Genomic DNA, 17,012 nt, shown 5'->3' on the forward strand with positions numbered 1-17,012 from the left:
AGAGAACTTGCAAACAACACATAATCAGGCTCTAATCTCTGGGTTCTCTTTCTATAGACCATGATGGAGAGATATGTGTGTCTGAAGATGAAAGACACCCAAGATATCTCAGACACTTCTGTTAGCATTCTTCACATTCCTAAAGAGCACAGGTACACAATTAATTGTGGTGGCCGGGAGAAAAGATAATATACGATAACAAACATCTAGGAGAGTCTACAGATCCATGTTACACTCTCGATGTCCATGAAGACCTCAAGTTTCACAGGAGGAAAACAAATATGGCTGCTTTAGCCAAACACACAATGAGCTGCATACTTGGAAAGCACCCCTATCTCTCCTGGAGAAAAATATAGAACACAAGAGAAGGGAAATGCCACTTTATAACTCTATGTGCCTGCGTAGATACTCTGAAGTATTTGTTGTCTGTGTCTAAATCATATAATGTGGTCTTTGATATTGATCTTCTTTGGATAATTCCCCGTTCAGATTTCACAGAAAAAGCCTCGGGGCTTTTTATGGCCGAAACATCAGAGAAAACTGAGCTGGAGTTTATGCATCAAAGGAGGTTTCACATTCCTCTGTTTTAAACCCACTGTTATTATCTGAGCCACTGCCTTTCTCAGCAATATCTATTTATATCATTAACAATTTGTTTCCAGATGATTTACAACATTGATAAGAACATCCATTAGATGCAGCTAAAAGGAAACAAAAATGGATTATGAGAGTAGATAGGGTCGAGACAACGGCTGATACTCTTTATTATTTCCATTGCTAAACTAAGGTGCAATAATGTTAGGATAAAGTCCATTTGAATGATTACACATACTGGAAATGTATCTTAAAGGATCTGGAGAGCAGTGAAGGTCCATGTGACGCTGCTAATAAAAGCCTGATTAACCCAACAGCGATGTAACACTGCGTCTCGTCTGTTAATGATTTCCCACTTCCAAAAACAAAGTTTGGATGCATGAATTTGTTCTGAATTAATAGTGAAAAACAGTATATAGTTTATTTAGAGCACAATTTGTCTATTTGTTTTCTTGTGATCAAAGTGTTTCACATGTGGATGCAGGCCTCACTAAAGGTAACGATTTGAGTGATGTAATGACGGCAGGAGATAATCTCATGCCACTTATTTTAACACTGTACAAATCAATTCTGTCCAAATGCAGCCTGTTGTTGACACACAGACCGGACAGATAAACAACACATCTGAAACTTTTGCTGTGTTTCTTTGAGTCGTTTTGTGATGAATTATTTTGAGCAAATGAGGCTGAAAACACAGACAGTTGTTTTTGTTGCCATTTCCTTTGCTTCTTCATTTTCTTACTTCCTTCCTTCTCTAATAAAACTGACTAAAATAAATGCACACAACATTTTGGTATTGCGTCCGGTCTGCTCCAAAAAAAAAGGTATACTCAAAAATACATGGTGGATAACTCATGAAACACTTAACCCTCCGGTATCATTCGATTGGACTAAGCAAATTAGTCATTCGAGACAAAAATGTACACTGCAAAAGACTTTGATAAAAACATTATAGTTTAGGGTTTTCTCTCAACTTTTTTGGGTTCAATCTTTAAAGCAACTTCCACCCTAATAGAAAATACCAAAAATGTAATCATTTTCAGGATTTTAACCCTTTAAATGCCATTTTGAATACATGAAACCGCTGTTTTTTTTCATGATGTAAACAGAGAAAATGAGTTATTTTCCAAAAAATACATATCTGGGGATTGGCTCTTTTTTTTTTTTTTAATCACAGTCTTGGATATGTCAAAGATTAGCAACAAAATGGATTTTTTTGCATTATTAGTTTTTGCACAAAATCAGATTGAACAAAAAAGTTAGAAATTAGTCATTCGGGACAAAAATTTCCACTTCCAAAAACTGCTCTAAAATGACAACAGATTAATATGTTTTAAAACTTTTTGGGGTTAAATCTTTCAATCAACTTCAGTCCTGATCAAAAATACCAAATGTTAAATTATGTTCAGGATTTTAACCCTTTAACTGCCAGTTTGAAAACACGAATTTGCGTTTTCTATGAAAAACATGCACAAAAAGGCAGTTATTTTCCATATAATGAATGTTGGGGGGGGGGTCGGCTTTTTTTTTTAATCACAGTCTTGGATATGTCAAAGATCAGCAACAACATTGATTTTGGTGGATAATTAGTTTTTGCACAGAATCAGATTAAACAAAAAAGTCACACATTAGCCACTCGCGGACAAAAATGTCCCATCCACTCCCATTATAACCACATATTTTGATCTCTCCGCCATACCGGTATAAAATCATGCATTTTGTAATGTCAGGGTTTTATATTGGAGGAAAATAGTTAAATTTGTCCTTTTTACTGTAAAAACCAGATGTGACATTTTACCATTGAATTACGTGCTTGTCATTTATTGGTTTCTTTGCCTGTTGTATAATGGGGCCCTGAGAGCCATTGGAATACATGTATGCAACTAATATGATGTAGTGTGTTGGTATGGATGTGGAAGAGTGGTATCAGCTGAGAAATGTGTGTGCGTGTGCGTGTGCGTGTGTGTGTGTGTGTGTGTGTGTGTGTGTACAGAGACAACAATATACAGTAGATTTGGTTTACAGCAAGTCGCAGTTTTCACCTCATATCTTTCTTTCTCTCTTTCTCTCACTCCCTCATTCCCAAACTCATACACACTCTTACATATTAAACCTCCTTATACCTTGTATGTGTGTGAGTGATTGTGTGTGAGAATGAGACAGGAGTAAGTGTGCTCTCATGGCGTTTTGTTTTTCATTTGTGCGGTTTCATTTGTCTTTGAGGTAAACAGATGTATGATCTTGACCTCGATGTTTTGAATTGTTTGGAACTTCAAAGTCCTTTGATAATGTCTCTTTAGCACACGGACATACACAGCCATACATATACTCCTTGAAGTAAATAAAAACACTGCCCCGAATCCCACGTTGATACAGAGGAATCGATGAGGTCCTTTGCTGAGGAGGTTGAGGAGCTGCTGAGGAGCTGCTGAGGAACAACAAGATGGTGATGAGGTTGAGATGTATGAAGGACTACAAAACCATTTAGATGGAAAAAGCCTGATGTTCACAAAAGTGCTTAGTGATCTCCTCCTCAATCACACCACAAAGGGGACGATAGCACCAGAGATTGCCCCAGGAGTAACAACAATATTCGTTGCGCCGCCACGTGAAGCCATGCTTAGAGATATGATCAGATGTTTGTGGTGGAGTCTGATCCTTCTTCGCCTGACCCTTCCCCTGAAAGTGGAGAGGACACAGAGGATCCCATCCCGTAGCTGCGCTACATTCCTCTGCACTATCCTATCCAATGTTTGCTCAAACATCTGTGGCATCAACATCCCTCCAGTTTGCCTCCGAACGTCCCCCATGCAGGTGTGTCATGTCGACAATACTGCTGATGATCTCAGGGGTAAAGAATAAATCAAAGAAGGATTTCACGTCATGAATTCTTATTTATGCCACTCGTAATGGCATAACACGTGGGCCCTGAAACCAAACCTCTGGCAGCAGGAATGTAGCGCGGCGTTTCCTTGTGAGAGGGAAAGCAGATTTGAAAATGTTTTGATGTCCACCCACTGCCATGATGGACACGATCCTCCGGATAGGATAGAGCAGAGGACTGTAGCGCAGCTACGGGATGGGATCCTCTGTCCTCTCCACTTTCAGGGGAAGGGTCAGACGAAGAAGGATCAGACTCCACTACAAACTCCACATCAGATTCTCATTCTCATGTTTGGCAAAAAAGTGTTTTATCTTTGTGCTGACTCCTTTCAAGCACAGTCGGGCAGATCCACACCAGATGCTCCTTCTCAGGGAGTTTCTGTTTCAGAGGATGAGTCCTGCAGCTGAAGTTACGGCTGCATGAGCAGATACCTCTTGACCCACAGAGAAGCTCCTCTTCATCTTACTGCTTGTTGCGTATCACAGGAATGAAATGACCATCCAGCCAAACTACACATATTTGAAGCTTTCGCTTTGCAGCCAGGTGTTTTTATTTACTTCAAGGAGTATATGTATCGCTGTGTATGTCTGTTTGACATTATCAAAGGACTTTGAAGTTCAAACAATTCAAAACATCGAGGTCAAGCTGGGTCAAGATCATACATCTGTTTACCTCAAAGACACATGAAACAGCACAAATGAAAAACAAAACTTCATGAGTATGGGCTCAGAACAGTCTCATAATACACACATGCACACAGAAGGATTCACACTTGTATGTCATGATCTGCAAAAGGTTTCAAACTTGTATTTCCGGATCCACACTTGTGTTTTTCAATGCACACACAAATGTGTTCCGTTTCATATACATGTAAATAAAATCCAAATACAGAAAAAAGTTTCACATATGTATTTTTGATCCTCGCATATTTATTTTCCGTTTAAAACCGCTGCACCTGCAAACACAAACCGCTTTCTGTGCACGGATCGCTGTGCATTCGTGTGTGGGTTTTTTGAGACTCCCCTGACGGTCAGCCGATTCATAATTGTAATTTTTTCTATCTATAGCCAATCAGATGTCTCCTTCATTCTAAGCCAATCACATGAGCGCGCCCCCACGAGGGTATGATTTCTTGCGTTCATGACACTTCATATACGCATTTTGCGCTGTCCGGTCAGCTCGCTAAACAGAGGGCGGAGCATCAGGTGATCATGCAGAGCTGCGTGTCTCCGTCAGACTCAGCAGCTGATCTGATCTCTCTCGCGTCCTTGCGTTTATGTCCATATCGATCAGATCCAGCTCTCCTGATCGGCCTTTATAGAGAGCACCGATCAAACTATTTAGAGTGAATATCGGCCGATAATGACCAGCGGGGCTCCCCCCCCCCCCGTTAACAGGTCACTGTCTAGCACTGGCTTCGTAGTGCACTGATCGATTAGGCTAAGCTAGCTGCTCCCTCCACACTCACAACAACTTCATACAGACATAAATAAAGCAGCTGTATTCGCCACACAGGAAACACATTTAAAACGGTTTTGCCTGCCGTTTTTGTGTACACAAGCATTCATCCATGGTTCGGAAAGTCGCGCTGTACCTTAATAATATAAAAGATTGTATTTGCGTGCATTTCCTGTTCGGAAAGTGGCAATGTACTGAGAGTGGAGGTGTCCTGAGATTAGCGCCTGCAAGCAGGCTCCATGGACATGTCAGCTCCGGACTGCGCAAAATGCGTACATGAAGCGCTACGTCATGAACGCAAGAAATCTACCCTCGTATAAGGAGGTATAATATGTACGAGTGTGTATGAGTTTGGGAATGAGGGAGTAAGAGAAAAAGAAAGATATGAGGTGAAAACTGCGACTTGTTGTAAACCAAATCTACTGTATATTGTTGTCTCTGTACACACACACACACACACACACACACACACACACACACACACACACACACACACACACACACACACACACACACACACACACACACACACACACACACACACACACACACACACACACACACACACACACACACACACACACACACACACACACACACACACACACACACACACACACACACACACACACACACACACACACACACACACACACACACACACACACACACACACACACACACACACACACACACTTCCACATCCATACCAACACACCTACATCATATTAGTTGCATACATGTATTCCAATGGCTCTCAGGGCCCCATTATACAACAGGCAAAGAAACCAAGAAATGACAAGCATGTAATTCAATGGTAAAATGTCACATCTGGTTTTTACAGTAAAAAGGACAAATTTAACTATTTTCCTCCAATATAAAACCCTGACATTACAAAATGCATGATTTTATACCGGTATGGCGGAGAGATCAAAAGATGTGGTTATAATGGGAGTGGATGGGACATTTTTGTCTGCGCGTGGCTAATGTGTGACTTTTTTGTTTAATCTGATTCTGTGCAAAAACTAATAATCAACCAAAATCAATGTTGTTGCTGATCTTTGACATATCCAAGACTGTGATAAAAAAAAAAAGCCGATCCCACCAACATTTATTATATGGAAAATAACTGCCTTTTTGTGCATGTTTTTCATAGAAAACGCAAATTCATGTTTTCAAACTGGCAGTTCAAGGGTTAAAATCCTGAACATAATTTAACATGTGGTATTTTTGATCAGGACTGAAGTTGATAGAAAGATTTAACCCCAAAAAGTGTTAAAAAATATTAATCTGTTGTCATTTTAGAGCAGTTTTTGGAAGTGGACATTTTTATCCCGAATGACTAATTTGTAACTTTTTTGTTCAATCTGATTTTGTGAAAAAACTAATAATGCAAACAAATCAATTTTGTTGCTAATCTTTGACATATCCAAGACTGTGATAAAAAAAGAGCCAATCCCCAGATATGTATTTTTTGTGTTTTCATCATGAAAAAAAACAGCGATTTCATGTATTCAAAATGGCATTGAAAGGGTTAAAATCCTGAAAATGATTACATTTTTGGTATTTTCTATTAGGGCGGAAGTTGCTTTAAAGATTGAACCCAAAAAAGTTGTGAAAAAAACCTTTTAATATAATGTTTTTATCAAAGTCTTTTGCAGTGGACATTTTTGTCTCGAATGACTAATTTGCGTAGTCGATTTGTTACACAGTGAATTAAAGACCGATTTGAAAAATTGAAATTGGAATTCCAAAATAGATCGAGAAAATAGCCTTGCTACAAAAAATCAGGCCATTTTCACCAACACAACCAAAGTTATTGCAAAATTAAAAGTGAAAAATGACCCATATGGACAAAAACGTCCACAGTGATACACTTAACCTAAATGTTGTCATTTTGATCATCATAAAAGAAACCAAGGGCTTCATTATTATGATATTATTAAGACATACAGAATAGATGTTACGTAGACATTTCAAAGGTTAAATACAAAATTAAACATATCAAGCTGTTTTAACTAAAAAATTCAACAGTCTAAACAATAGGTTAAAAAAAAAGAAAATGTGGTATTCATCTTTTGAGTAGTTTTTTTACGGCAAACATGACTCATTCTCCAGTCCCGGGTTATTTGTCTTATGTGATAGTAAAATGAATATATTTTGGACGGTTTATCAATAAAAAAGCAACTTATAATGGCTAAAAAAAAGAAAATAATAATATTATAGCTGCAGCCTTTCTGTTATTAGCGAACAAATATTGAATTGTTGGCTTTTTGGATTCTTAAGCCAGAAAATGTACCTTATTCAAGAACAAAAATGCATCAAATATAGACCAAGTGCAAAGTATCACCATAATGATACTAGCAACAATCTGAATTAAAAACTTTGTTACAGCTGTAAGGCTGCTCCCTTTTGTTTCCTCCCAGCTGAAACCACACCCTGCTGCTGCTGCTGCTGCTGCTTTGTTCCACCAGGCCTGCTGAATATTCAGATGAAGGCGGCGTCGGCCTCTGTGGCTCTGAGGCCTTTAAATGGCAGATATATTCAAGCCTTTAGAAATGACACATGGGCAGATTCAGAATCACAAGCTTGTGAACACAAACACTGTCTTGTTTATCTCTGCCTGTTTCTGCCTCCTTTCTGTAACTCTCTCTGTGTCTTACAGTGAATCCTTCGGCTGAAGGGGGGACTCTCCCAGACCCCAGAGACATGGGGGGGAGGATGGAGTCAGGATTATTATGGGGAAAATTGTGGAAACAAATAACAGAGAATTTTTCATTACATCCTGCTCCAAAATCAGACAATGGAATACAGCAAACTCAAATCTTAAAAAAATGAGCATGTTATTTCTGTGGCCGCACTCGTGAACACACATCGCACTCATATAATGGCTCCATTGACCAATAATCCAGAAAAAACTGAGGGGCCATCAATGAGCCATTTCAACCTCAGAGACGGTTTGTCTACAGGCCGGAGACGACTTCAGACCAAATGTTAAAAGCAAAGCATCTCCCCCAAGAGTAAACCAACACTTTGTTTATTGTGTTGTATCATATTGTGCAGAAGATGACTAGACCGTCTCATCCAAAACCAATTCAGGAGAGGGGCACTTTTATCTTGAGCAATAAACTAATGTGGTATATAATCAAACTGACCAGAATAACGATTTAGGACCAGCAACCAACATGGCCATTATTCCACAGTGTTGGATTTACGACTGCTTTAAAATATCAGCTATAGCAATATTATGTAATGTATGTGTGAAGTAATTGATACATAAAGATTTCATTTCGGCCTCGTAGACTGACACCAATTTATGACACATTTCAGTCTCATTGTATTGTTCAGTGAGGCACAGATGACATCACCAGCAGGAGCTATTCAGTACAGGTGACAAAGCCCTCTTCCTGCTTTTCTCTACATGTGCGTCCCCTCTGGGGATAACTCACACACACTGTTAATCCAGCTGGTGCCATCTGGCAACAAAACACACACGCGCACAGACACTGATTGATGCAAACACACACAAAACAGTTATCTCATCTTCAGTGTGTCTGCTGTATTTTACTGGTCCACTCAGGCCCGAGCACACCGAGGAGGAGACAGTGATGAATGCTGATATGAAGCCTAATGTGACAGCAGCCAGGTCAGCCTGATAGGGCCGAGGCATTGTGGGTACTAGAGACACACTCTTGAGTCTACAAGATGAGTGCTCAGGCAGGGAGCTGCACCTTAGTCTGAGCACAGATGCAATGGATAATGGTAAATCCCCCCCACCCAAGGAGATAATGCTGCTAGGGTGCATTTACCAAACCACCTTTGACACTGCGCACGGGTGTAAAGACACTCAAAGACACAGACAAGGACAGACAACCAATGCTGACTCAAATACCATTTAGAGGAGCTGGGTTAAATAAAGATTACCACAGAAAGAAATGCAAATAAACCTCAGCAGATGTGTCACCCAGGAACATGGGAGGACATAAGGTCAGCCAGCGATCCTGGAGTCAGAGACAGTCTGTTTTCAGTCTCACATTCCTCTCATTCTGAGCCATATGTTTGGCCTGATGACCAACATATCTTGAGATCACATGTGAGGACCATGAGACAGTCCAGCTTCAGCTCAGCTGCAACGCCCCAATCCTACACCCAGTGAGGTCATGTTAACCAAATGTTATTTCATCCTACTGAGGCTGGTGAGAGCAACACCCACTGGTTTTCTCCAGTCTTATTGAGACCACAAAGAAAAAGTGAATCATTTTTCTAGCTTTGATAGATGGTGTTTCAGAGTCATCCCTGCCCCTTGACTGCCCATATCCGACGTCTCACACTCAAAGAATGCCCACCGCTGACCACAGAGACATAAACACATACACTCAGGATGAGTTCATATGTTCCCTCTCTCACATCGTTTATAACTCTGTACCTTTAGCGCACCACCCTCAGCTAAGGCCTCAGCTGGAGACATCATCACATATATATACCATAAAGGGCTGAAACTAACATTGGCTTTCATTATCGATTCATCTTCTGATTATTTTCTAGATCGAACGATTCATTGTTTGATGATGTCAGTAAATGATGAGGCATGTTCTTTGCAGTTTCTCAAAGTCCCAGGTAATGTCGTTGCATGTTTTTTACATTTTTGAATTAAAATCATGATTAAAATCAACCAATTATAAAAACAGTTGGGAATAATCTTTCTGTCAATGGACAGTCAATAGTCTGTCAATAGTCGTGTTATTGTTACAGCTCTAATACCAATGCGTACTAAAATGTATAGACAACAGAATATTTAGCGCTATACTGTATGTCAGCTGATGCAATCAACTTCCACAAAGAAAACTAATTCTGCTTCTTAACAGCTTTACAAATTCTCATTCTTCTGCCACCCTTCTAAATGTGAACAGTCATGGACACAATTGAGGTATAATGCAGGGCGATGACTGAATGTGTTGTATGAAGAAATCTTGAAGACCAAGTCAGTCCTTGGGCCCTACCCTATTCCTTCCCGGAGCCCTGACCTGAACAAAGACCTGCGGCTGGGATTGGACAGTCAGTCCGGAGCTAAAACACGATCATGGATGATATAGTGTGGATAAGGCCTTTCCATTAGATAACAGTTGTACCGGAAGCTCATTTTTGACCTACGCTCCACATTTTTACTGGGAAACCTTTTTTTAACTGCCCATCGCCACCTCTCCTCTGCCTCTCCCTCCCCCTTTTCAATGCTTCTCTCTCACTCTGTGTCTCTCTTTCTCTCTGACAGGATTTCCTCCAGACAGAAAGAACACCATGCACTGCCAAACAGATAAGCTTGGCCCAATGACTTGACACAAGGAGCCCATTCCTGTTACTTTATTACAAAAGGTGTTGATCCGACTGCTGAACCGCGGGATGAAACATGTGTGAAAACAATTAACCTTCTCACATTGGGCCACCCCCTTTCCCAGTTATTGTACAACCCTGTAAATTATAAATGAAAGCCGATTGGGGGCTTTACTGTACATGTACACTACACCAGCTAAAGCCTGTACGTGCATTGATATGTCCTGCATGTGTAAGTGTTGCCTTTTTTCTTGGCTGTAAGGGGTTTATAAAACCATGTGGTAACAGTCCTTTATAATTAAATAGCTTCATACTTTAGGCACATTGGGTCCATGAGAGTTTGGGATGTTTTATTGTGAATCGTTTGCGGAATTAAGACTTCAGCAGGAAAAATATCATCATCGTACCTTCCCATAGTCGGTGGTGAGGACCAAAGAAGCATCATCACAAGAGCTGACGGTGGAGGGGAGGAGCTGCTCTTTGTGCCTCAGCCACACACGGGCCCCCTGCAACACAATAGACAGAAAAACATCATTAGCATCTGGATACAGGGCTCATATTTATAGGCGCAGTTGACATTTTGTGTAAGATGGTCTCCTGCATAATAATGTATTCCTGGAAGCTCTGAAAAAAAAAAAAAACCCAATCGGTGTCATTATTTTTCCTCTGTTTCCCCTGAATGTCCCTCTCATTTGTGTCCACTTTGTCTCCTCCATGATCGCCTGTTTGTGCTTTTATCATGTTCTGTTGCTTGTACCTCTTAGAATAGTTAACAAATTGTACGGTGTCCTTGGGTGTCATGAAAAGCGCCTTAAATAAAATCTATTATTACTATTATTTAGAGCATGGAATACATACTTAATATTAATCAAAGGTAGTTTGAGAGACAAAAAACATAACAAACATAGTCCATCTTTCGCGACTTACAGACCTTTACCATGTCTTGGATATATTTTTCTATCCCTTATTATATCAAATTGCCTCATCTCAAGTGTCATAATGTTAAGTTCATTATTTATATATATGTGTATAACATTTCATAAAAGTCAAAACATCTCTTTATGTTTTAGGTAAAAATAGTACATTTTCCATCAATTATTTAAGCGCCAGATGTATTCTTATTTAAATCTGCAGGTCACTGTATAGGATTAAGCCAAAATGCGTTCAAACTGAACTGCAGTGTCTGATGTGGCTCACAGCTAACAATGGAGGTCTATGCCACAGAGATGCTACATCAGGCTGACCTTTTTTGAATATGCAAGTGGTCTTTTGCATTACAATCACATTTCAATGACAAGAAAATGCAAGTTTCCAACCAAAAGTATGTTAAAGAAACATTCCTAGGTGTAATATCAACACGTCAGGTGAGTTATAGCTGCTTGGATAGAAGAGACAGCAGAGATATTCTAGAAAAGCATAAAAAAGCTTTGGATAAAAGCGTCAGCTAAATGCAATGTAATGTAATGCAGGGATTACATCATCTGGTTTTCTTCCTCCTCTTCTCTTTTTCCACATTTGTCTCAACATTGCACATCCCTCTGTGCCACATAGCTGCTCCCTCACTCACCACACTAAACTGGCACTGTTATCCTCTTATTTAACTGTCAGTGCCTTTTAGTAGAGAAAAGCTGTTAGCCAGGCCTGCATGCAGAGGGTGTGTCGGAGACTAAAACTAGCACTCAGTCATACACACTCAGTAAAACTGTCAAAGACGTTTAGCAGATTGATGTTTCATCCCATAAAATAAAAGAATGGTGACCCAAGTTAGCTTGTTGCACTTTAGCAAAACACTAATGACAAATGTTTATGTCTACCATCCTTTCTTTTTTTCTATATTTAATTCAAGGAAACCACAGCAGGCTTCTTGCCAGTTGTCCCAGATCAGATCCTGGTTCCAGACAGCAATTATCAGCAGGACTACAGCTCATCTGAGCAGCCTGGTGTCCTGTGTTTGTGTATCCACGTGAAGTCACCGGCCTTCCCAGACATGTTTGTTAGCAGCTCAGTAACCAGGAGCAATAACAGGAATCTGAGGCTGATTGCTCACTGACTGTCATTTCCTTACAGTGGCTCAAGAGACATTCATAGAACCGGCTGTGTTTGAAGGAGTAAACATTGTAAATCTTTAACGATGAGTTAAGAAACAGCAAATAAAACCTTTGTTAAACAATAGAGAATATTGGAAATCATCTGATAATGAAACTCTGACCTTCAAATTAAACTTCTACATTTTAGGAAAGAGAAAAATAATACCACTCATATCTGTACATTAAATGTAAAGCTGAAGCCAGCAGATCCTTAGCTTAGCATTAATGCTGGAAACAGCTAGCCCAGCTGTTCTACTTTAAAAAGGTAACAACATTTGTGTTTATCTTTAAAGCTCACCAATTCAAATATTATGTGTGGTGTGTTAGGGTTGAAACATGACATCTTGTAATGTTATGAAGGGTTATAAGAGTGTTCTTACCACTTAACTTTCGGATTTTAAGAAAGCCAGAAAGTGTATTGCCCAAAATGTCAAGGTTTTCCTTTAAGAAGCCTGGGTGCTAATTAACCCACAATCCTTTGCAGCATGTTCAATCTCACCATTGATATCTTCAGCTGTACTAACAAAACAAAACAAAACATTTTGAATAGGATGTGCACTTTGAAGAGATGTGCCCTGTAGGTCATCCTCTCTTGTAAAAAGCTTGTCTTTCATAAAGTAAACACCATCAATCATCACCACCATTGAAGTGGCCGGAGGAAACACGCAGCAAAGGGAATTGTGTGTCCAACAGAGCATAAAACTGAACAGATCAATATGCATGGATTCCACTAGGAAACCGTATACAAGGTCACCACTTTCAGACATCAATCCTCATTAACTATTTACAACAGGCTGCCACGTATGCGCACACACTCATCCGTGGGGCACAACATGTTGCCACCAGGGTCAGAACAAAGATCAAGATGCTTTTGTTTAATAGCTTCTATATTTACATGAAACATCATCTGCTTTAATGGTACTGAATCCCAGAAACAAAAAGGAAATTGGTTCAATAAAGAATTACCATTCAATAAATGCAATTGATACACCGCTCAGAGTGATGATTGGTCTCTATTCTCTTCTTATTCTGTGATGCAGGCCTCCTTTTTGGACAAAGGGTCACTCAGTCCAACCAGCCAGTCTGTAAACCTACTTCCATCATCAAGGACATTTTTTCTCCTCCAGTCGGCTAATGGAGCGCAGCTAAATGTAGCTCTCTCAAACCACGGGGGAGAGCGGTGAGTGGGATGAAGGTGGTCGTGTAAATTAGGATGAGGCTGAGAGGAGGGGCGAGGCAGAGGGGAAAGAGGAAGGGTGCAGGCACCTGATAATGTCCCGCCTTCCATTGTCTGGAAAAAGAGGCAGACAAACAGAAACATCAGGACACAAATATAACAGAGGCATTCTCCAGCACGTGGATTGTATCCGTTTTAATGTCAGACGATTGGTGATTTCCACACCAGCGGCCGACAGTGTCTGCCTGGTACCAGCCTGGCATTCATGGCCTATTCAGGGAAAAGCTGCTTCACGTGAATTGCAGAGGTCCAGTGAGGAGATTAATAGTGTTTACTCTATAGATTTAAGAAGATCAGCTGCTGTTATGTAACTGGAAATCACAGGGACTTGAACTCAGCAGAATGTTGCCGGTACTCTTCGTTGTTCTAGAGCAGGGGTGTCAAACTCAATTTCATCGCGGGCCACATTCGCATCAAGGTTGCACTCAAAGGGCCGGTTGTAACTTTAAGACTATATAAAAATACATATATAAATATATAATATATATATAAAATAATGTATTATATTACATTATTGCCTCTGAATTGGATTATTATCGGATAGGATAATAACTTAACTACGTCTGAAAGCAGAAGTCCAGGGCAAATAATTGCAAGTCTCTTCAGTGCGCATGTCACAAAACGAGATGCATTGTGGGACATGTAGTTTATGGGCAACCTGCTTCTGTAAAGCGGAACGTAACCGTATAATAAACGTATTATATTCTTTGCAAGCTCTTGCGGGGCCACATAAAATGAAGTCGCAGGCCGGATTTGGCCCCCGGGCCTTGAGTTTGACACCCCTGTTCTAGAGGCTCTGTGCATTGGGGCTGACATTATAAAGAAACATACGTAGTAACAAAAGAAAGATTACAAGAGATTTTACACAGTGGTAAAACAGTGGGCAAGCCATGGCACGAAAAGCAGTGGGATGTGTTTCTACACCACATCGCCGTATTGCTTCAACTTCTGTGACGCAAATATTAAAGCACAATTTTCCAGGACTTGAGAGGTTCAGTGCTGAGTCAGAGTCTCAGAGGTTTTCCATTCCCATAAACAAAGACAAGCTCCGTAACAATTTAATGGATACTGACAGATACAACTCACCACACAGCACGCTCATTGCAAATGGTGCAAGAATTCAGAGAACTAAAAATTCCCAGTTAATTAAATGAGTCAACACTATATGGTAAAAACCAAAAGCCAGCCAGCTGGGCCATAAAGATGCCAACTCTGGCTTGGCTTCCTCCATCAGCATCTGGGCCGTGAGCCGGTCTCTGGAGAACTGCCCACCAGCCACTATTATCTTAATTGTGCATAAACAGCCACATCATAGTCATCTATCAGACGAAACGCTGAACTAGCTTCTTTTTTAAGAACACCTATTCGATTCTAACAATCTTTTGTAGCCAAAATGTAAAAAATATTCTAATCAACTTAAGTCAGTAAATTATGAACAACTCTGGCACCCCAATGTTCTCTAATATCCATTACCCTCTCAAAGCTGTTGCCCCCTGATTGTATGCAAGAAGATGATCCTAAATTTGACTTGCTTTACCAATTTACCTTTTTACATTTATACGATTATTAAATGTGTAACCTTGCCACAAGCAGAATGAGGAGGCATCCATCAAGTTTTTTTGCAAACGTCTTCAGACTTTCATGCCCTCTGTAATAAAGACTATTGGCTGTGAGCAATGAACACAATATAAAACAACATCCTGAAAACATTTGGATATTCAGATCTGTTTTAAATCAACTCAGGAATGTGTCTCGGTAAACATCAGCGAGTAACATTTCAATTGGTGGAACAATTGGTGTTTTTCTCCAGGACAACCAACAGTGTTTGTCCACTTGTTTGTGTCTTTGTAAGCGCGTGTGTGTGCCTGAAGGGTATAAAAGTAGAGATGAATTGTCTCAGCAACAGATGGTCTCACCAAAGCTCCTCCCCCTTGACCCCTCCATCCTCAGGAGCTCTGTCACTAAGTCAGGAAAAAGGCAACCACCTCTGACTGAGAGCTCAGAAGTTAACCAGGTGGAAATATCCCAAACAATGGCCAGCTGGGACGCAAAAGGGACACGTGTTTCAGCTCAAGTTAAGTCCCCTTAACTTGAATCACCTGCTGCTGCAACACCAACCAATCTGACTAAACCAGTGAGATTGTGTGTGTACTGCTTGCAGACAAATAATAGAAAAGTACAGTGATGTTATAATGGAACACAGCCTTCACCGGTTTTAATTAGAAAGATAACCCCCACCACCGCGCCTCCGGTAACCAATTGTTTTAACAGCCCCATTAAAAAGCAAAGCAGAACTGCTGCTGTGACATTTCCAGCTCAAGCTCATTTCACATTCTTAATGCTGCATGTCACTGGGCACATGTAGCACTGCTGAGGCAGAACCCAGCTGATACAAGTAACCCGACCCACCTAAACCAACCAGAGTTTGAGGCTCGAGTCTCCGTAGATTATACAATGACATCCAGCTCAGAGATTTTCTAATGAATGGGCCTAAAATATTTAAGCGCTAACACAGTACAAGGTGCAACGGCTCTTTCTCTGCTGTCTGACGTAGCAAGAGCGCAGTCGGTATCAGATGATCGTATCAGACAGAACAAAAGAGAGCTAATTAAGTCATCCTGAGTTGGACACAGATGAACAATTAGTTATGATAAGACCATTGATTGGATCATAGAATGGTTTTAAAGGGTGGTGAGTAAACGGCTGCCCAGCGGACAGCAGTGCTGCGGGTTGGCCTGAGCACTAAAGCCTGGCTAAGAGACAAGTTGATTCCTGAAAAGCATCTCATGTGTTATGCCAAGTTAAACGTAACACCGGAATGTATTGGTCTTTCACTTGTCCTTCTCGGGTGTGCTTGCTCTCATTATATTTTTAAAGTTCTGAGTGACGTCCTCAACTTCATTGCAGATGTTCAAAAATACATATCGTTTTTATAAATATGTGTAGGATAAAGGTCCTTCATTTCATTTCCACCTCAAACAACAGGTCAGTGACAGCATTACCATAACAAAAGGAGAGCCATAAGGCCGAGTCAATAAACCTTTGTGACCTCACTGGGACAGATGTGCAGTCCCAGAATACTGGCGGGATGGTTGCCCTGCTTTTAGGGCTATACAAAGTCTAAAAAAGTCTAAAAAAGGAAAACATATCCATCCTAGTTTCTTAAATCTTAGGAGATGTCCTTTTTCGACAGTCCAAAATCTAGGAATATTCAGTTTAATATAGAATAAAGACAGCATATTTATTGTTGTATTGGAAAGATGTGGGCAATAATAAAAGGCACAGGAATGTATTAAATAAACAGGTAACAATGCAGGAGTGCACTGCTGTTGTCCATCAAAAGGGAGAAAAGCTTAGCCACATTTAGGGATTGAATGAAATCCCCTGCATGCTGATTGCGTGGAACGAGGACAAATACGCCAAG

The 17,012-nt window shown here is 40.4% G+C and overlaps 1 protein-coding gene across 1 annotated transcript in view; it reads right to left on the reverse strand.

The window, feature by feature from the left end:
• myo10l3 (myosin X, like 3) overlaps nt 1–17,012 on the reverse strand; it is a 61,705-nt gene that overhangs the window by 36,216 nt on the left and 8,477 nt on the right. The window contains exon 2 of the mRNA XM_034109703.1: nt 10,672–10,770. Within this exon, the coding sequence (XP_033965594.1) occupies nt 10,672–10,770 (99 nt within the window). The remainder of the gene's footprint in view (nt 1–10,671; nt 10,771–17,012) is intronic.

Source organism: Pseudochaenichthys georgianus, chromosome 21 (genome assembly GCF_902827115.2).
Source record: "Pseudochaenichthys georgianus chromosome 21, fPseGeo1.2, whole genome shotgun sequence".
NCBI classification, from domain to species: Eukaryota; Metazoa; Chordata; class Actinopteri; order Perciformes; family Channichthyidae; genus Pseudochaenichthys; species Pseudochaenichthys georgianus.